This window comes from Meleagris gallopavo, chromosome 8, assembly GCF_905368555.1.
Source record: "Meleagris gallopavo chromosome 8, MGAL_WU_HG_1.1, whole genome shotgun sequence".
Taxonomy (NCBI): Eukaryota; Metazoa; Chordata; class Aves; order Galliformes; family Phasianidae; genus Meleagris; species Meleagris gallopavo.
The window spans coordinates 2,100,402-2,122,820 of record NC_139411.1 but is presented as its reverse complement, the minus strand read 5'-3'; the positions used below and the strand labels follow the sequence as shown (position 1 = coordinate 2,122,820).

Below are 22,419 nucleotides of genomic sequence, written 5' to 3'. Positions count from 1 at the left end.
CATCCGGTTCCAACCCCCTGCTATGTGCAGGTCGCCAACCAGCAGCCCAGGCTGCCCAGAACCACATCCAGCCTGGCCTTGAATGCCTGCAGGGATAGGGCATCCACAGCCTCCTTGTGCAACCTGTTCCAGTGCTACAGGCAGGGACAGTCTCACCTCTATGTACACGAGGTGAGGAAAAAAGACCCCTGAAGAAATAGGGCACTGCAGCCGAGAGGCGGCGGTGTGTCGGTCAAAGCGCTCCGCCGCAGCGCGTCCCCCGGAACTCCGGAGCGCCGGAACGCCGGGTGCGGCCGCTTGTTTCCGGGGGGAGGCCGCAAAGCGTTGCGGGCCCACGCGGCGTGCAGGTGGGTGCTGAGCTGCTGGGCCTGGGCAGCGCGGTGTGGGAGCCGCTCCGCAGTACAGGGCTGCCTTCCCCGGGCCCGGCGGGAACGCGGTGTTATACGTGTGCCTCCCGGGCTCACTGCTTTGTATCCTTTGTCCGTTGTGCGCGGTCACACGGAAGCTTTCTATGCTACGCTGATTGTAGACGGCTGTTGAAGGAGTAAGATGGAGGAAAAGGAGAAGAAGAAGCACCGTGTCAAGCACAGCGGACCGAAAGCAGAGAAAAAAAGGAAACGGCATCTCAATGATTTGGGAATTGGAGAGGAGGAGGATGCTCGGAAAAGAAATCCCAAAGCCTTCACAGTGCAGTCCGCCGTGCGGATGGCCAGGACGTTCCATAGGTGAGCAGCAGGAATGAGGTACAGAGCATGCAGTCCGTTGGCCGAACAGGTTACAGAGAGAGCGGTGAGTGCTGGAAGGGCTGCCCAGAGAGGCTGTGGATGCCCCGTCACTAGAGATGTTCAAGGCCAGGTTGGCTGGGGCCTTGGGCAGCCTGGGCTGGTATTAAATGGGGACGTTGGTGGCCCTGCCTGTGGCAGGGGTTGGAGATTCATGATCCTTGAGGTCCCTTCCAACCCTGGCCATTCTGTGATTCTGTGAAGGTCTGGCACAGCTGCCCGGAGCTGTGGGTGCCCCATCTTTGGAGACAGTCAACGGCAGGCTGGATGGGGCTCTTCTTCCTGCTCTTGTGGGTGGCAACCAGCCCACAGTAGGGAGTTGAAACTGGTGGGCTTTAAGGTCTCTCCCAGCCCAAGCCCCTCTGTGATTCCATCACAGCAGATGTTGGCTGGTGTTTCCTTATTGTTTTGCATATAAACATACGTAGTGTAATTTTCATAAATAGGCTCATAGAGCTTTCATCATTTGCAAGGCTGTGTTGTAATTTGTGTGTCTGTTGGTAGTCTGGTGCATCCTGCATGTGTGTTATCTGGTGCAAGTATGCTAGGCTTACTTGGAATAAAGAAGTCTGTAGAGCTCCTTCGGCTTGGTCAGAGTTCCTTGTTCATGGTAGCAACCAGGCACTTGGTGAGCCTTCGTGTCTGAATGTTTGCAGACGCTGAAAATATTCTAAAAGAACAATTATTACTTTTTAATTTCTTCTTGTGTTCATTTTAAATTTCTTCTCAGAACTCAGGATTTGAAGACTAAAAAACATCACATTCCTGTGGTTGACCGTACTCCTTTGGAGCCTCCTCCAGTGGTGGTAGTTGTAGTTGGCCCTCCCAAGGTTGGGAAGAGCACCTTAATAAAATGTCTCATTAAGAACTTCACAAGACAAAAATTGGTTGAAATCCGGGGCCCTGTTACTATCGTTTCAGGTGAGGACAAAGACATGAGAAATGGAAATGCCTATTTTACAGTCCGTTGTTGTCTTGCTTTTAGAACTAGGACGTGTTTGAGTTCTCCTGATTCTTGGTCATGTTGAAGAAGTCATTTGTCTGTGTTACCAGGCACACTTATTAACTGTAAAAGAATCCTTAGATTTGGGCTTTTGTTCTTCTGAACTTGTTCCTTTGCTTGTTATGTTTTCAGTCCCAACTTCCACTTGGCCATTGTCTTTTTACTTTTCTTGCATATTGCCATTTGGATCATTGAGGAACCCAACCCACAGCATTTGAAGAAATAAATTGTAAGGGAAAATCTTGCTTGGACCCAGACGTTGTGTCTGGTGTTGGTAAACTCTTGAGAGGTTTAAACTAATAAATCTGCTTTTTGTCAGGAATAATTCACACACATGGAAAAGGAAAAAATGAGATGGGAAAAATGTGCTAAATTGGATTTTCTCTTTGGTCTACTGGAACTTGGGAATTGAGCTTTGCAGTTGATAACATGAGGGAGAAAAAAAACCTGTTAATTTTTAGGCAGAGTTGTCCTCCTTGTTCTGTAGTGTGTCGTCATTAAGCTCAGGTTAGTCAAACTGAACAGTGGGTAGTTTGTTCTAATTCAGATGCATGTTAAGAAATCTCTTAATATCTACTTAGTGTTTTTAAACTATTGTGTTTTTTGAGAAGCTGCAGCAGAGTGTTTTGTCAGAAGAGGAGAAAAAGTAAGTAGTAAAATGAAGTCCTTGGAAGTTAATTCTGGGATATAAAAGATAGAAGTAAAGCAGAGGTTTCCTTCAAAATACAATGTGTCTTTGATTGTTAGGTTGTTTTTTGGAAAAGGCAGAACAACTTGGAAACCACGTGTTCAGTGTGGTAATTTTAAATGAAGAGGTTAACATTTCGGAGAATTGCAAGCATTTGAAAACAACTACTTTTACAATTGCACATACTTGGCAGTCTACTTGCTAGACTGCAGATGTATAATCTGAAAAGAAATCAGTGGAGTAATTCCTTTGCTTCCTCTTTGAATTTCTGCTCCTTACTTTTGTTTTCAGGTAAGAAACGCAGGCTGACTATTATTGAATGTGGATGCGATGTTAATACAATGATTGACCTGGCTAAAGTTGCTGATCTGGTAAGTTACTAATAGCATATGATTTCTACTATAATTCATGTTGAAAGTACTTCTTCCTGGAAGTACTAGAAGTAGACTGCACAAGTAGTCTGTTTTCTCTGTCCATTGCTATCTGAGGCAATGCTGTCTTGGGCTTCCAAAATAAGAGGACTAAGCCCTACTATGAACCTAATATTCTCTAACAACCTCCAGGAGTTTCCTTAACTGGTGGGGGTGGGAAGATGGGATCGGGAAGTGTGATGGTTTGGGAGGATGAAGGGAAATTACACAACTTGATTGTGAATAAACTGGTAAACTATTAGCACAAGACTTAATAACAAGGCAAAATATTGAAATGACTTTTCATTTTGGGATTTGGTCAAACTGTGTAAAATCTGAAAATAGTATTCAGCTCAGTAAGTTTTCAATTAGTGCGTAAAGAGGAAATATGAGTTGGTTTTGTTTGATATACTTTGCTGTTTCTATCCTTGAAGGTGTAGTAATAGGATTGATTTCAGTGACATGTGGTCTCTGTTTTAAATTTAAACTTTCTGTTTATGAAGTCTTCTTTGTCTAGAGAGTCTAATATGCAATCCATGAAACTATTAGCAATTCTACTTTGTGTGTGGATTTAGAATAGAATGTTCATGTTGATTTGGGCTTGGAATCCTTAACTGAATGTTGATCATAGAACAGCCTGGGTTGAAAAGGACCACAATGACCATCTTGTTTCGAGCCCCTGCCACGTGCAGGGTCACCAAGCACCAGACCAGGCTGCCCAGAACCACCTAAACTAAGAGGCATGCAGTAGTCCAGGATCCTGTCCTACCTGCATGCTTCCTTCTTAAAGAAATAAGATGTATTAAAAATACTAAAACCTGTTGGTATGTAGATGTGATGTTGAAGATTCCAAATGCACTGAGTGATGCTGAGAATCTGTTTGGTTTTTCTGGAAGGAGGCTGAGTTTACATCGTTACTCACAGGTCTTTGTCGTCAGTTGCTGTGCATTTTAAGTTCTTCATCACAGAGGACCCAGCAGAGCTTTATTTCAACTTTCATGCCATCGTTGAGTGCCATTTTCCTTTACCAGTATATTTTAGTGATGCACAACAATAGTTGTAATTGTGAAGAAAGCTTGTTTGCCTCACTTTACCAAAGGAAGCAAGCAACCTTAGAGGCACAAATGTGTCTTACACAGAGCTAAACAAACAGAGGGTGAGACAAATTACACAAAATGATTCTGCTGATATTGGAGGATGCTCAATCGTTCATTTTTAGAATTCACCAAGTAAATGCCTATTCAGGCCTTAGCATGTTATTCCATATTGTTATATTCTTTGCAATTCTATTGAGAGAATGTGTGAATGTGATCTATGTAAAGGAAATTGATTGTCTGGAAAATTAGATTTGATTTCCTAAGTGGTACTAACTTCTGAAGCATGCTATAATTAAAAAACCAAAATTGATTTTCAGGTTATTTGAAAATAAGTAACAGAAGTTTTTGGTTTCTGAGAAGCTTGTGACTTTAAAGGCTTATCTTAGGTGTTGTGTTCTCAGGTTCTGATGCTCATTGATGCCAGCTTTGGATTTGAGATGGAAACTTTTGAATTCCTGAACATTTGTCAAGTACATGGTTTTCCCAAAATTATGGGAGTTCTTACCCACCTGGATACATTCAAGAACAACAAACAATTAAAGAAGACAAAGAAGAGGTTAAAGCACAGATTCTGGACTGAAGTATATCCGGTATGGCATCCCACGTTTATTTTCTGCATATTTTGCATTGTAGTATGCTAATAAAGTCTGTGGCAATACTTAAATATTTGTTGCATTCATAAAACCTTTTGAATATTACTATCAATGGACAATTTTGGTATTATATAATGCAGTCTTTGTTAAAATGCTTGTATCTCTGTATGAGCATGCCTCACTACTAACCATATGATACTAGTAAAAAGGTCTGTTACATGGGTTATGGAGACAAACTAAATCTTTACAACAGATTTTCTGACTGTGAATGGTTTTGCACTAAGATTTAGGGGAGTGTTTTCATGTTCAAGTGTGCTAATGAGTTTGAACTTCAGGAATCAGTTGTAAGTTGCAGTTTACAGTTACGATTTATGAAATAGAATTGTGTTAGGTTTTTCCAGATTTGCAAGTATTGCATTGATGTTTAATATTTTCATGTCTTTTTAATATATTCAGGGTGCTAAGCTGTTTTATCTGTCTGGAATGGTTCATGGAGAATATCAAAAGCAGGAAATTCACAACCTGGGGCGTTTCATCTCTGTTATGAAATTCCGACCGCTTACTTGGCAAACGTCTCACCCATATGTCCTTGCAGACAGGTATGTGCCTCTCTGTTCCTCAGTATCAACGTAGATACTGATCAACGTAGATACAGATTAACCAGAGGGTGGTGAGGCACTGGAACAGGTTTCCAAGGAGGTTGTGGATGCCCCATCCCTGGAGGCATTCAAGGCCAGGCTGGATGTGGCTCTGGGCAGCCTGGTCTGCTGGTTGGTGACCTGCACACAGCAGGGGGTTGGAACCAGATGGTCACTGAGGTCATTATACGATTCTCCGTGACTGGTTGTTTGTGACCCCTTCTTTGTGCAGTGCAGAAGGTGGATGTGGAAGGGATTTTCTTCCGACTGCCCTGAAAACAACCAGTCCTTCTTTCTCCCCTTCTCTCTTGTAGTTGTTGTGTTGCTTACTAACATTATTAAAGAGAAGAAGGTATTGCATGTCTGAAGGCAATGCATCTTTCAGCTGTCTTATGGTGGTAACCTGTTTTGTCTGATGACAAAATTGATTTGAGGAGTGTTTAGTGTGGATAGCATATAAATAATGGAAGTGTTAAGAAAGTGGTATGTATTTCATGAAATGTCAGTTAATCTTCTGGAGGTATGTACATCTGTGTTCAACAACAAGTTTTAATATACAGCTGTTTCATATTATTGACTATTTTGATTTTTAGAGCCTGCAGAGCATGACTCAGTGCTGCTGTGGTTGTGTTCCTATAAATTCCTTTTTTTTTTTTTTTTATTAGAACTGTTGGATTATTTGACTTCTTTGTTTTGTTTTTTTTTTTTTTTTTTTTTTAACGTTTGGTAGAATGGAAGACTTGACAAACCCAGAAGATATACGAATCAATCCCAAATGTGACAGGAAGATATCACTTTATGGCTACTTAAGAGGAGCATATCTGAAAAACAAAAGCCAAATTCATATGCCAGGTAAGTTATTGTATTCCTAAAACTGTGCTTGTGCTGATCAGTGTTGCTATTGGTATTCTAATAGTGGTTTGATTTGTATCTTTAAACAGTGAATTGTAAAATAGATTTTTCACCTTTTCAAAATCACGTTAAGCTTTTGGAAGTGGTTTTTTGTAATACATGTTTCTGTAAAAGCATATACTTGTAAATAGCTTTGCTTTTCAATTCTGCAGTTTTCTTGCGGTGTTAAACACAGCATCTGAAGATCTTCAGTGATGTTTCACTTCATGAGATGCTTGAAGTGTAAAACACACCAGTTCTGATAGTGACAAGTAAATTTGGCTTATGTAAAATTTCTCATACTCCTTGCTTAAATACAGTATTTTAAGCACATGATTTAAAGCTTAATTTCAAAGATTTTAATATTAAATACACAGACCTATTCAAGAAGTGAGTGAATAGTTGCCCTCATTAAATGCAATCAAACAAACCCAGAACTGTGTTTTGGTGAACTTGAGTGTTCTTCTCTAAGTTTATTGCTTTAACAGCAGAAACAGATGTTTGATATAGAGGTGATGAACGTATTTGTTTTACTCTCTTCATGATGAATTGCACACGTTTTGGAATTAAAACTCAATGAAAATCTTATTTGTCTCCTTGCCTGTCTCCCTAGGTGTAGGGGACTTCACTGTGAGTGATGTGAGTTTCCTACCAGACCCCTGTGCTCTACCTGAGCAGCAGAAGAAGCGTTCTTTAAGTGAGAAAGAAAAACTAATCTATGCCCCTCTCTCAGGAGTTGGGGGTATTGTATATGATAAGGATGCTGTTTATATTGACCTTGGAGGAAGCCATGCTCATGAAAATGAAGAGGTAAAAGAGCTATGTTAATGATTTCAATTCTTGTATCTTAAAAAATTTAGTTTTCACCTTTAGAGTCAAAATAGGTATTTCATCATAAGCTTCTGAAAAATAACCCCTGTATATTAATTTCTTTTTTCTTCTCAAATGGCTTCTCTGTGTAAAACTGTGCAAAACATTTGAAGGATGAGTTAATAAGTATTTTAAGTTAGTTTCAGAAGTTTTTTTTGTTAAGACTTGAGATTTATAGAAGCTTCTGGTGCTAGAATATTATCATTCTTATTTTGCAGAGTAGGGCAGTTGCAGGAAAGGATGATTATTTTTACAAATGTGTATTTCTATTGTTTTTGTCAGATCACTGGTTTTATTAACTGTTGATTGGATGTCTGTTTATTCATCTTAATTGAAATGTGAAAAACTTTGGCTTTTCAGGAGGAAGTGAGACCAAATCATGAGCTGGTTCAGAGCCTCATCTCCACTCACTCAGCCATAGATACTAAGATGGCGTCAAGCAGGGTTTCTCTCTTCATGGACTCTAGACCATTAGGTTCAGAAGATGTAGGACAAGAGTAAGTTTCCAGTTCTGAGCAGTGTTTGAACAATACTGAGTGCCTGATTTTAGGTCCTAATTTAGGAAGGTTTCTCAGTTATGTACTGTGTACAGTGGCTTGTTACTTAGTTCTTTTTGTTAGACTACTCAAGCCAGATAGCATTTGTTCTTAGCTCAAATTATGTATTAAGAATGTTTTATAAGCACTATAGTTCTACCACCCAGAATTTCCTGGATGATTCAGCTTTAAGTGGAACATTTCTTCTCAGAGTTTTAGAGAATGGCAGTCATAATCCTCAGTGAAATGCACTGTTTAAACTATTTTCATACCACAGCAAATGAAGAAATTTCATGGAGTTACTTGCATCTACAGTTTGCAGTGAACTTGAACTAAAAGGCTTTTCTTACGTCATGAAGCCTGTTACCTTTTTAGTGTTTTCCATAATTTCTCTTTTAAATTATTGACATGAATCCAAATTGTTTTGCTAATACTTCTTTGCATTTCACTGTCTTCTCCCAAATGTGATCTTTGGAAAAACAGCATTGTGATGCCAAAAGAAGAGAGGCAGATTGATTTGAAGACCGGAAGAGTACGTCGGAAAGCATTATTTGATGAAAAAGAGAAGAAAGAAGATGATGATGCTGTTAGTGATGAGGAAGATGAGCAAGAAGAAGCCATGTCTGAGGATGGAAGTGATGGTGATGATGAAGAGGAAGAAAGTGATGAAGAGCTCTTCGAGGCAGAGATGGCTCCTGGGAGTGCCAAACGTCTGAAAACGGAGGTGGCTCAACAAGAAACTGTGAGTGAACTGCCAGCATTTGCTGATAGTGAGGATGATCTTGAGATGAGTTCTGAAGAAGATGGAAAAACTGCCTCTGAAGAAAATGAGACGGAGGAAGATGATGATGATGATGATGAACAAAGGACATATGGAAATGACAGCTCAGATAGTGAATTTGAAGCTGGCAGCGAAGGAATTGTGGAATATGAGCAAAATGAACGGGTGAATGACGATAAAGACACCAGATCTCAATTGTTAGTTCGCAGTCTGAAAAAGAAATCAATGCTCACAACAGATTCAGGAAATTGCACAGCAGAAGAGGCATCAGGATCTGAGGTTGAATCTCTCAGTGAGGGTGATGATGAAGAAAAATCACGTGATGAATTAGAAGCTGAAGTACCAGATAGGAAGGGATTTCAGCCAAAGAAAGCTGATAGGACTAGGCAAGCTGAACCTGAAGCTGAAGATGAGGAGGTTGAAAATCTGCTGAGAGAAGAAGAAGAGTATGAAGAAGAAACAGATTTTTCTGCTGACACTGCAGGTAGACTGTAAATGTTGTAATTTTTTCTATGCCCGTTTTGCATTGAATTCATTGTTAATTGTTAAAGGATATTATAACGAGCAAATATGTATTTGAGTTGTATAATATTGTATAATTGTTGGGTGGCAAACTTCACCTTTGGAAACGTGATAGTATTTACTTTCAGGCCTTTCATTTATAGTGCAGTATGCAGATTTCAGGTTTCCTTGCTTGAAAATGGAGGTGATTCATTTTATAAACTTCGGCGTTTCTGCACCAAATTTAATAGTAATCTTTATGGATCTGTGTGTAACAGAATTCAAGCTGTTATTATTTCATTTAGAGCAAACCATTCTTGGAGGAACGTGACTAAAATGTTTTAATTATTGACTGAGCATTTGATTAAGTTGCTCATAAGAAGCATTGGAATTGCCATCGTCAGAGGCACTCAAAGCGCCTGAATGTTGTTGTTAGCAACCCACTGTTGCAACCTTGCTTGAGCAGCAGAGCTGGAGAGTTAATTTCCAGAGCTTCAGATTCAGCCATTCTGTGATTCTTTGAGCAGCAAAAGAGTGTGTAATTCCACATTTGAAAACAGTAAAATCTATTATGGTTGCTAATAATCTCTTACACTTTTATCCTTCTCAAGTTAGGATTCATTAATGGAAAAAAAATCAGAGCTCCAGCTTGTTAGCCACAATTTGTTTCTGTGTGTATATGGAGAATAAAAAACTGATCAAATGTGTATTGAGGTCATGTTCTTATTTGAGTAGATTATGTAGTTCCTGAGTTTTGCTCTTTATTGAAGACAGATGCTAATTTTTCCCCTTTCAGGTGCACTTAAATGGAAAGAAGACCTCACACAGAAGGCAGCTCAGGCCTTTCTAAGACAGCAGCAGGCAACCCCAAATCTTCGTAAGCTTGTATATGGAACAGGTACAAATTCATTATGTCTTAATTTACGGTGGGTTTTTAGCTAATAGCAAGTTTGTAAGTCTGAAACTTTGAGCTTTTTCAGTGAGAGTCTTGAGGAGAGTTGATTCAATTTCCTAATTACCAATACTCAGTTCCTTTTGTAATGAAGGCAGTTGTTAGTTTTCAAAAAAAATAAAAATAAAAAAAATAGCCTGAGCTTGTCTGGGAGACTACTGTTACCTGTTGTATGGTGTAACTGTTTTCCCTCAAATATCTGAATTTAGCTCACTTTTATAATTGTATGTATTGCAATTGCAAAAATCCATTTTGGTAATTTATGTGTTTCATGAACTACTACTTTTTTTTTTTGCTGTTTTCATTCATTTCTTTCTCACAGTGACTGAGAGTGGAATATTGTTTTAGATGTGTCTCAGTGTTAGCATGTCTGTGCATTATCACGTCAAAGGTGTTCGTTGAGGAAAAAAAAATACACTGGCTTAGAAGGAAGATAAGATTGTTTTCTTTTTGTAATTTGTCCGATTTAATTTGCAGCTTTTCCAGTACTTATCTGAATGTACAAACCTCATCATGCAGAACCTGCATAGAATACAATTAGTATTTGTCTTCTATAAAACTTTCACAGTGCAGAAGTGGGAAGATTTAGTAGTAGATTCTCAAGTCCAGTGTTCTTGATTTACAAGCTAGTCCAGTGTTGTATCTACTTATGGTTTTTAATGAACACTGTTTGCTTAATGGGCAATGTTCTTTGAGATAATTCCAGGTAGGCAAGTGGGAACTGGATTGCAGGTTGTTCAAAGGACCGTATAGAGTTTTGCATTAAATTGCATGTTTCAATGTGGAATGGCTGCACAACTGAAACTGGTAGCATATAGTATCTGTCTGGCTGCTTCTACTACAGATATTGTGAAACATAAGGCAGGAGAGGGGTTGTTGACAAATGTAATTCATGTACTGTGGGAAATAATCACAGTTGGTTTCATTTAGCCGTCGAGGATGAAGACAATGAAAGTGAGGATACAGGTGATGAACTTGGAGGTCTGTTCCATGTCAGCCGTCCAGATAAAGAAGCCAAACAGAAGGCTAATGGTCTTGACTGCTCTAAATTTCTGGTGGAAAAGCCTCAAGACTGGGACTTAGAAGAGGTAATTCAGTCAGATAGTTGCATTTGCAAATCCTGTGCTTGTTATGTCCTGACTGTATTTCCAAAAGCACTACTGAGTTATTATGGGAAAGTGTCACTGAAACAGACACATGTAAGCTACAGTCATTGTACATCTTCTGCTACTTAAGGTCACGAGGAATATTTAGTAGCCAAAGGATTCAATGGGAAGTTAGAATAACTCTGTTGAATGCTCACCTCTCAACTGTCTAGTGGATTGTAATTTTCTGCTTATACAGAAGTAGAAAGCATGAGTGCAAATCTATACAAAGAGGCTTCATTAGTGTAACGGCCTTTGGGCAAGGTTTGAGGTGGCTTCTTGTTCCTGCTTTTGGGCTGAGGAATTATGTAGTTTTGGTAACGTTGCCTTGATTTAGATCTGTGTGTGCAAGTATCAAATTATCCCTGAGTTTGGAAGATGGTTGAGGAGTGGGGAACGAATAATGGAATGCTCGTGTTGATGAGAAGCTTGAACTGTACAAGTCAACAACACTTTATTTTGCAGGTTATGAGCAGTATTAGAGATTGCTTTGTTACTGGAAAGTGGGAAGAAGATAAAGATGCAGCAAAGTTGTTGAAAGAAGATGGTATGTGTAAGACTTTTTAAGAAGAACATATCAATGGATATAGGGGTTTTAGGAATTACTCCACAGTTACGTATTTAGAATGTTCTGCACTAGCTAATACTTGCTCAGTTGTTTTCCAACTGTAAAATACTGCAGTGTTACACAGTGTTACACAGTTGTTAAAGCATTTAAATGTTGCTGTAAGAAATACACAAGTAGAATATTTTTAAAATTTACTCTCTGAAAGATAGGATATGTAAGTTAAATTAGGAAATGAAATCCTGAGTTAACACTTGATCGCGTCAACTTCGCATTGTATATATTAATTTATCTACTTACACATAGAAACACAGAATGGTTTGGGTTGGAAAGGACCTTTAAGATCATGTAGTTCCAACCCCCTGCTATAGGCAGGGACACCTGTCACTAGACCAGGTTGCTCACAGCTCCATCCAGCCTGGCCTTGAATGCTTCCAGGAATGGGGCATTCACATTACTTTCTGGGCAACCCTTTCTAGTATTTCACCACCCTCAAAGTAAAGAATTGCTTCCTGTGTGTATTTTATTTACACCTGTATGTATTTCATTGTTTTCAGTAGTGTGGGTAGAGATGAGCAGAAATGATTTTTTTTTTTTATGGAAAGACAAACTGGTCATTTGCATTTGGCTAAAAAGTGAGATCTTTTGGAGGGCTTTTTGTGTACGTTTTTAGACATGTCTGGGAAAAATTAGAAAATTTGAATAACGTGGCTGTGTCTTTTGTATAAATTGATTGAGATTTGATAGATTTATTTAAGCATTTTTTAACTTCAAAAAGGTCTGCTATATTTAAATTTTTTATCAGTTTTTTTTATTTTATTTTATTTTTAATGAGGAAGCTCAATTGTGCTGATGATGCCTTGTGCCATTAGTCTTTACACAATAGGAATGTTCTTCCTTAACTTAATTTTGTGAGGCAATGTGTATGGTCATTTGGAGTGATTTAAGTATGTTTTATTTGCATATTCAAAATCATGAAATTGAGATATTGAAAGGGAAAAGGGGGATCCAGTGAGCTTCAACTGACAATATAGAGAAGACAACAGACATATAAAACTGATGATAGGAAGGAAATAAGTTTGGGCTGAAACTAATCTATAAAGTAGTAGTAAGAAATACACAATACTGAAAATAACAGAATAGTAACTGTCAGATGTTTTGTTGCAGAAGAGTTGTATGGAGATTTTGAAGATCTTGAAACTGGTGTTGTGCACAAAGGAAGGCCTGCTGCTGAAGGAGACGAGGTATGACCTCTATCTTTGTTCTGGAGTAGCACATGTATTTCTGATCGAGTGATAGGCATCTCATGTCACAAATTTCACTTCTGTGATTTGATACGAAATCAATAGGAGTGACGAAGGTAAGATAGATGACTTTGGAACCTGTAAGTATCTAGAATAGCATGTATTTTTAGTCTCAAATTCAGATGTTGTTTAAAATTAATTAGGCAAGACAACGCACCTCATTATTAAACGGTAGATGTCAGGATCTGGAGTTATAAGAAAAATATTTTAAAATCAAGTGTGACTGTAACTGTTCATACCATGTCATCTGATGTGCAAGGTGATAGAGATCTGTGTTATCACAGTGAGCAGTGGAAACTTAGATTCCTCGTGTCTATGTCAGAGGTTGATGGAAGCACTTCACAGCCATGATTTGGATATCTTCTAAGAACAGAGCTGTGATTTTCAACATTTGTTTACACTGAACAACTTGACTTTTTACATTTGGTTACAGAATTGGAGTAACGGTGCCATTTGGGAAGTGTTCAGTTTATGAACAAACGTAGGCCTTTCTAGCCTCTGCCTCGCAGGGCAGTATTACTCAAAGTTAATTACTTCATTTCCTTTTTAACTTCGTGTGCTTGTTTTAGGTGTAGAATTGTAGGCCAATCTTAGGATCTGTTCCCTGACATAAAAAACAAATGTGAAGTCAAGAAGTGTATTTAATGAAAAGGAATACGATTAGATTATGGAATGTTGTGGTTATTTCTGAAGTAGCATCTTTTTCTATGAATAACTTAAGAAATATTCCCATTTTAGATAAAAATGACTAAGCGTCTGATCACTTGAATCGTGACAAAATATTCTGTAATGATACATATAAAAAATGTTAATCAGAATGGCTAATTTCCAGTGAACACTAATACACATATTTGTAAAATTATCACTGATCAGTCTGAAAATGAAGAAGAGAATGATGGAAACAAGTCCAAAGCAGAAGCTGAGGAGGAGAAAGCAAAAAAGGAGCGCCTGGACAAGAAACGGAAACTGAAAGAGATGTTTGATGCAGAGTATGATGAAGGGGATGCCACGTACTTTGATGATCTTAAAGAAGAAATGCATAAACAAGCCCAGGTACAAGCTGTTAATTTATCATTTTATCTGACTGTGTGTCTTCAGAAATACCCAACAGTGTTTGTCCAAAGGTCTTTTCTGGAGACACGCATGAGAAATCCAACAACTGAAAGCTTGATTTAAATTGACGTCAGTTTATGATATTATAATTCACTGAAGAGGTAAAGCTTACATGATGTATCTTGACCTATTCAGAAGTTTTTAGCGATTTTATCATTTACTGGTAGACGAGCATGTAAGGTTTTAAAAAAGCAAAACAACAAAACATGAGAGAGGAGCCCTGGTCCCCTCTCTGGAAGACATCAAGGCATCCTTCTGCGTGGAAGAAAGGGAGAATCCTTCTCGTATTAACTTGTATCACGTTTTCCTGGTATTATTTCTGGGGTGTTTTTTGCATTGTTAAAAATACAAGATTAAGCTCTGTGTGGTGATCTCTTCCCCAAACTGTCTAGTTATTTTGAGGAAAAATAATTGATGATTCCTGTATGTGTTCAGTAGGAGTCGTCAGCATAACTGCATCTAAAATTCTGGATGCTGATTTTGCTCCAGGCCTCTAAACTTAAAAATTATTTATTTCTTTGGCTGGCTTGAAATAATACTGCCTTATGCTACTAGTAATTTCACTGTGTGCTCTTATGACAAACCTTGTCCCAAATTGTTATTAAATTCATTGCTACCTTCTTGTATTAACCTCTTTTATAAGTGTGGCGTACTGATAGGCTTACTAAGAACACTTAAAATGTGAACAAGTACATTGCAGTAAAAGATTATGAGATGATTTACAGTAGTTTCACTAGCAGTCAGTTACAGAAACACATGCCAGCAGTCAGCTGTGCCCCAACAGCAGGATGGAAGGGCAAGTATCTCAAACACTTGTGTAAACACTTCTTGAAAAGTAAGCTTGGACCACAAGATTTGTTCCACATCTCAATACCTTGAAAAATGAGATCAATTTGCTTAAATACGACATTGTGCATCACAGGTAGCTGAACATCAGGAGATAGGGGAGGAATGTAAAGGGTAAAGCTTATCTTATTCATAAGCATATCTTGTTAAATATTTGCACGTCTGCATTTATATGCCACAGAAGAGTTTTAAAAGACCCTTTTGAGGATACAGAGTATTTGAGGACGCAAATATTTTTAAGCTGCTGAGTAAGATAGGAGCCCAATCTCCTCATAGTGACATCTAAAGATCAGGATGTTAACTTGAAAATGTAATTGGGTTCCTAAATCATAAATGTTCTTTTGACATGTGTGTCTTTAAAATCCAAAGTCACCCGTATGAAAGGTGTATCTGAAGTGACTCAGTCATTTAGTTCTCTTGGGCACTGTCTTTCATGCAGACTAACAGCCCCTCTTGGGATTTCAAATTGGAAGAATTTCATGGTGGCAGAGATATCACTTTGAATAAAGAGTCACGAAACCTATGGGATCTTTCTCAAAAGATTTATATAAATCTTAGCACGTTTTAAATAGAACTGACACCTCACGAACAAGTTGTTAATACTTGAGTTTTGTAAAACGTGATGACTTTCTCCTTGACTTTCTCCTTGTTGCATAGCTTAATAAAACTGAATTTGAAGACCAAGATGATGAGACCAGAGTGCACTATGAGGGCTTTCGGCCTGGGATGTACGTTCGAATAGAGATTGAGAACATCCCTTGTGAATTTGTCCTGAATTTCGACCCCCATTATCCCATTATCCTGGGTGGTTTAGGCAACAGTGAAGGAAATGTTGGATATGTACAGGTATGTAGCCAAAGCTGTGAGTGCACTTTATTTCATTACGGCTGCGCTTCAATGTCTCTGGAGTTGCTCTTCATTTTCTCCTTATGAAGAATATGATAATGAGAAAAGTATTCCTCTTTATCTCTTAAATAGTGGAGTTGCTTTTGTCACAATTAACTTTATGTTAACAGATGCTGGATTTGTAAAGACTTATTTGGATAACTGGAAGAAAAACACGTGATTGTTATTTCATATTCATAATGTTGTTCTGCAGAGATGTCTCAGGACTGCTGTACAGTGGTACTGTGATCATTAGATTGCAAGCATGAGTTGTACTCCGAGGTTTATGTTCTACAGATAGGTGGCTAGAGAGAAGTTACTAGCTTATATTTGATTTGTTTTTTTTTTTAATATTTACATACAAATGTGATTTTGAACAGTGAAATACTGATCAGCTAAAGTCAACCTAGTGTTCAGTGAATAAAGCTTCTGAATAAAGCTTTTTGAGTAAGAACATTCTAGTGTAGGTGGAAGTTGCTTTCATTAAGGCTTGAATTTCAAAATTGATGTGATTATCCTGTTAGAGCATTGTTAATCTTCTCTTCTAATTAGTTGCGCCTGAAGAAGCACCGATGGTACAAGAAGATACTCAAGACACGTGATCCTTTAATCCTCTCATTAGGGTGGAGGCGATTTCAGACTATTCCAATGTTCTACATTGAAGATCACAATGGACGTCACAGGCTACTGAAGTACACACCACAGCATATGCATTGCGGGGCAACTTTCTGGGGTGAGGGAATTCTGGAGTTACTGTCCTGAATCCCTTCATGGTTATCAAATACTCAAGCTTCATGGGGTATGTCAGGAAACACAGCTGGAAGCTTTGAGGATGATAAATTTTTTAAAAGCTGTGCTCCCTGAGGAAGATAAATAACAAATAGTATGGTAAAACAGGCAGTTGCTAATAGAGAAGGGTGGGTGAGTTATTTGGCTTTTAATCAAATGATGAATGTTGTGCTTGGTTGTGTTGTACCAAGGAGAAACTTTGTCTGGCTTTGTCTGTAGAGAAGGCAAGCACTTGTGTGCATATGGGCCCGACCCTGCAAATGCTTTTGTGCATGATAATAAATGAACGTGCAAGTAATTGCCATAACTTTAGTAAGGTTATTTATGTGTCCTAGGCTGAGTGCTGCATTTAACCTTTCTCTGGTTTCAGTCATTGATATTCTACACTGAGAATTTCTCAGCTTTCTGAACTTAAGTAGAAGCTGTTACATGTTATGTAGTGATGCCCTTCATAATTCTTGAATTTTCTTGTAGGGCCCATCACCCCTCAGGGAACAGGATTTTTGGCGGTCCAGTCCGTCAGTGGCACAACAGTAAGTTCGTTACAATAAAAGGTTAATTACCATTTTCCAAAGATCTTCTGTGTATATAACATACAGATCTGAGGAGGAAGGTTATACGTGGTAAATCACTGATACTGTAGGACCTGTGAAATTAGATGGACTTCATCTTCTGAGAGATGTATTGTGATGAGGAATGAAACTAGATCAAAACTTTTTTTTTCCCCTGCTACACTGAAAATGGCAAAAACTGCGTTACTATTTTCCATGGAAAGGTTTATACCTACTTATTTATTGAGGTACATCAGTATTTAGATAATTTCTGAAATCTTTTTACGTGATGAGATTCTGAAATTTCTGATGGAAAGACTTTGTCCTCGCAGTGGGAATCTCTGCGTTGTTAGAACCCATCCTGTTGCAGTCTCATCCTTGTCACAAGTATCAGGTTGTTCTCATCATGTGTCCACAACTTAATAGTGACTTATACTGCAGTGAACAGCTCTTCTCCTTTGAGACTTTGAGTACTGTTCTGTTTAATAAAGAGAATACAGTAAGGTAGATAACAAGGACATCTAAATTGCTTCCAAGTTAATTAGAATGGCAGCTCTGAAAATCTCATTAGCGAGTGGTAGGGATGTTCCATCAGTAGGACCTTAACTTGTTTATGCAAAGTCAGTTTGTATTTTTCATGCTGCAGTACTCCTGTAAGGGTTAGAAATTCACAACTCAAGCTCTAAAAAACTGTGTATTTGTATCATTCAAATGGTTTCTTTGCTATTTGGTAAATGTATGATGGATTGCTCTTTGGTAATTGTGGTTCATCAGTGTATTTTTGCTCTGTTTCAGCCTGATTTCCGGATAGCTGCCACAGGAGTTGTGCTTGATTTAGATAAATCCATAACTGTTGTGAAGAAACTCAAGCTAACTGGATTCCCATTCAAAATTTTTAAGAACACTTCTTTTATTAAGGTAGGTATATAGGTATGTGCTGCAAAGTTATGCAGCAGTGTTAGGAAGGAATGCAACTTGAGAATACGTGCATCTTCCTGAGGCAGTTCTCCATGATCACTGCTTAGTGTCTCTAAAGTGCAATCCACTGAATATAAATTATTACTGTTAACCAGACAAGTGTTCTGAAATGGTCTTCTTGCTCACACTCAGTGTCATTTTAATTTTGCTCTTAAAAATTACTTTTATTTTCTTCCTCAAACCTATTAGTTAACATCTCATAATGAAAGACAATTCTGAAAAATGTGAACTTAGCCCCAGTGTCATCCAGTCAGTTTGACCCCACTGTATTTCAGCTGTGGGATGAAATATTATTGCTAGCAGTGCTTTAGAACTTCACAATTACAGTTACAGAACAGTTTGCCACAAAACGTGTTGCAGAAGTGAATTTTCACAGATCCTCCAACTGTCCTTAGTTGGACTCTGAGTAAGAGATTAGGTTGTTCTGCATTTAGGGCTGGAAGCAGCTAAGCACTGATTCTAACAGTCAGACACCAAAGCATTTGTGTGGAAACGCACAGTGTGTCTGGATTTCCTTGTGGCTTAAGAGTTGAGCAGCTTAGTTGCTTTTAAGGTATGCAGTTTTCCAGCAAAAGAGAACTGGAATTTGAGAAATTCTCTCAAACAGTATGAGTGTTAAATGTCTATTTTTCCAATGCAAGTAAGCTGATATATGACTAAAAAAGTAAATTAGTTGAGGGAACGGGGCTTTTTGAGCTTGGAAAAGAGAAGGCTCTGGGGAGACCTCGCTGTGGCCTTCCAGTACTTCAAGGGAATGTATAAACAGGAGGGGAACGGCTGTTTATGAGGGTGGATAGTGATAGGACAAGGGAGAACGGTTTTAAACTGAGCCATGGGAGGTTTAGGTTGGATATTAGGAGGAAGTTTTTCAGCCAGAGAGTGGTGAGGCACTGGAACAGGTTGCCCAAGGAGGTTGTGGATGCCCCATCCCTGGAGGCATTCAAGGCCAAGCTGGATGTGGCTCTGGGCAGCCTATGCTGCTGGTTGGTGACCCTGCACACAGCAGGGGATTGGAAGCAGATGGTCATTGTGGCCCTTTGCAACCCAGGCCATTGATTACTTCTAGTAACTTAAAGTCAGTTAAGTAGGTTTTTGATACGGTCAGCACTTGTACTGTAGAGTATTCTTATTCTGTCCTTTGGATTTCTGAATCAGATGATTGTGGGGATTACTATGTTTTTGTGGCTGACATACATCACACAAATAAACTGACCATCTTGACTAATGCTGGGTAATTCACGTTTTCAGGGAATGTTTAACTCTCAGTTGGAAGTGGCTAAATTTGAAGGTGCAGCAATTCGTACTGTGAGCGGTATCCGAGGACAGATTAAAAAAGCCCTCCGAGCTCCAGCAGGTGCTTTTAGGGCAACATTTGAAGACAAGTTGCTGATGAGTGGTGAGTTGCACTTTCCTGAGATTGATAAGGGGCTGTTATCACACGACTTTCATCCTACTCCACTTATTGAAAAGCAGCATCTTAGTCTCTGGTATCTGATAATTGAGGTGTGATTTCAAAGAGCGTGAAATCTGCTGAGGTGCAGAATGAAATAATAAAAAAAAAAAAGAAGCAGCTTCATGTTGAATTTCTTTCAGTTATACTTGGAAGTCAAACAGTACACAGATGAAAAGGCTCGTCCTGGAGATGTATTTCTCTGAGCGTTTTGAAATGTTTTACTTTTCTCCATGAATGTGAAAATGGATTGCATTTGGTGATTACAAGTGCTAGGAGAACATTTTCTTCTGAGAAGTCCAGAGAGTGGCATTGTAACTCTAGGTAGGTTTTTTTCCCTCTAATGTTTGGGGGAAATGATGCTAGGAATGTGAGGTAGTGTTCTGCTATGTTTATGGAGTGTTACTGTGATGCTGAGAACATGAGTTAGTGTTAATCTGGGCTTATTTGACATTTATTTTCCTAAACACAATAAAATTATGGATAGTGCAAAACCAGAACGGTTTAAATCTTTTATAAAAATAGGCAAACAATAGGCAAATTGTCTTTCATTGGTCATAGTATAGACACAGATACTTAAATGTGAACCCCTGTGCAAGTCTTTAATAGGAAGAACTGATAGAGTGGTATTAATGTGGCTGTTCTTCAGGACTATAGAATCTTTGTGACCGCTTTAGATTTTACAGAACCAAGTGGTGCAAATAGTTACATTGCCTTTGCCTGAAGTTGAACAGATTTGGTAGATATATCAAACACGATACTAGTACATGATCTACATGTTAGTTGTCTATTTCTATTCAGTATTTGTGTAGTGTGGTTGTGATGAACTGTGTTGTGAGAGCCAAGTGATATCTTTTTTTTCTTTCAGACATTGTCTTTGTGAGGACTTGGTATCCTGTGTCTATCCCCAGATTTTATAACCCTGTAACATCATTGCTGAAGCCAGCAGGTGAGAAAGACAGTTGGAGGGGAATGAGGACAACAGGCCAGCTGAGGCATGAGCGAGGCATCAAACTGAAACAAAACAAAGATTCCCTCTATAAGGTATATTTGATATGAGTTCTTCTTTTATGCTTTTTTTTTTTTTTTTAAACAGTGATCACACTCTAATTTGCCCTGTGGCCTAGACATGTGCAAACAGAGCACATTCATTTCATATTTTAATATTAATAATTTGTCATTTTTATTGACAGATATGCAGTCTTCCCTGGCATGTGAGAGGACTCAATCACTGGGAAGCAAAATGTTGTGTATCAATGAGAGTTTATGAAGTAGTCTGAGTAGTAAAGTAGGGGTGAAGTTTTCATGTACAATTTTCGTTTTACAGGTGCAAGAATGTGGACCATCTTCCCCCTCTTCTCCCCCGCAATGGTAGGAAATTAGATGAAAGCTTTCTAAGGTCATGACTTTTATGCATGTTCTGTATCCATTCTTTTAGCCTATTGTGAGGGAGAAAAGGCATTTCAATAAGCTCCACATTCCTAAAGCACTGCAGAAAGCTCTGCCTTTTAAGAACAAGCCTAAGAATCTTGAGAAGAAGGGGAAGACTCCAAAAGATCAGTGGAGACCAGCTGTTATCAGGGAGCCTCATGAAAAGAAGGTAATTATCACTTACCCTGAAACAAGGATTCCCTACTGGAAAGTGTGTTGCTTAGAACATTTCTAACTATTGTTTTAGCACTTCACTACTAGTGCTAAAGATATACATGCTTCGAGTGAAAAATCGTCCTGCAATTTGTTTTGTTTCTGTTTAGCATGTGGCACATGTATGGAAAAGGCTCTGAGTAGACAGCATTTATTTATTAAACTAGTAGGTCACCTGATATAACTTGTGTTCTTGTCACAGTGCCTTCCAAGTATTTCAGATGGATACAGTCCTCTCACAATAGGGCAATTTAAGTTGACAGCTGCAGTCTTTTGTCATGTCATTGCTATGTATTACAGGTGAGATTTGAAGTGAATCCTTTACTTCGAAAATGGAGGATTGCAGCATGCTTACAACTTCAGCATAGAAGTTCTAGAGAATAAATCAATTAAGCAGAGATTTCTAAATAGTGTCAAATCAAAATCAGAGTTCAGTATTTGAATTAATTTCCCAACAAGATAGATAATTAGACCATTTTAGAAATTGGAGAACAAGTATAAAAAATGTTAGGAATTTGCCCTGAATCTCTGATTCAGCATATAGCTGTCTGCTGAAGTTAAACAGTTTCTTGCTACAAAACTCAACTGTCTGTATATTGATTTTCTTGCTTTCTGTTCTAGATCTCAGCCCTACTCGATGCTTTGAGTACCGTGAATAAATACAAGATAAAGAAAGCCAAAGTAAAACATCGGCAGCAGATTAAAGAGTATGTTAAAGTTAAGCAGAAGGAGGAGGAACAGAAATTAAAGAAACAAAAGGAGGCTAAGAAGAAAATTTATCGAATACTGGGACAAAGGGAGAAAAAGAGGCAGAAGTCAAGCTTGAAAGGATCTAGCGAGGGAGCCAAGAGCGTGTAAAATTGTGTCAGATTTTGGGGCAAATGAGAAAATATGATGGCTGTGCAATTTTCTCTTGGAACAACAACATCTAAAAAAACATTAGACTACACCGAATGTGCTTCCAGGAGAGGAAAAATGCAAATGTGACCTTTTTCAAGCTATGGAATACATTTGGAAATGTATATAAATAAGGCAGTGAAATATAAATTGTGATTTTTCTATATGATATTCTGGAGGACTTTGTATTTCAGTATATTTCTACCCATACTGCATATTTGTCCGGCCAATAAAGTATTTTATTTCCAAGTTTCTGGATATTCTTTGTTTGTGTTTCATCATAGTTCTAGTGGATTTATGTGAAAGGATGAACTCCTGTGGATGAGTGTTTCTGAATGTGTTTCTGTGTTGGCCACTGCCTAAGTTTTGTCCTCAGCAAGTCTGCTAGAAAAAGGCATGAGGGTTGGCTGTTTCTGGGCAGGGGTTGTGCAATTTCTGGCTAAGCAGTGTTAGACACTTCCTGAATGCTGGCAACTACTGTAAGGTGGGCAGAAACAGCGTTACTTTCTT

At 38.5% G+C, this 22,419-nt stretch overlaps 1 protein-coding gene across 3 annotated transcripts; it reads left to right on the top strand.

The window, feature by feature from the left end:
• Positions 1-262: 262 nt before the first annotated feature.
• Positions 263-22,158, top strand: BMS1 (BMS1 ribosome biogenesis factor). 3 transcript variants are annotated; one of them, XM_085229361.1, is made up of 23 exons: positions 263-347; positions 530-725; positions 1,513-1,703; positions 2,765-2,844; positions 4,382-4,570; positions 5,030-5,172; positions 5,942-6,063; positions 6,716-6,912; positions 7,333-7,469; positions 7,992-8,773; positions 9,587-9,688; positions 10,673-10,830; positions 11,353-11,434; positions 12,620-12,696; positions 13,630-13,809; positions 15,373-15,561; positions 16,153-16,333; positions 16,864-16,922; positions 17,736-17,858; positions 19,167-19,314; positions 20,237-20,412; positions 20,807-20,968; positions 21,634-22,158. In XM_085229361.1, the coding sequence occupies exons 2-23, from the start codon at positions 550-552 to the stop codon at positions 21,868-21,870; spliced, it is 3,891 nt and encodes a 1,296-aa protein (XP_085085487.1). In that variant the 5' UTR covers positions 263-347; positions 530-549; the 3' UTR covers positions 21,871-22,158. The 3 variants fall into 3 exon arrangements, with proteins under 3 accessions (XP_085085487.1, XP_085085488.1, XP_010712430.1); XM_085229362.1 differs by having other exon boundaries at positions 298-725; positions 12,623-12,696; XM_010714128.4 differs by having other exon boundaries at positions 298-725.
• Positions 22,159-22,419: the final 261 nt, after the last annotated feature.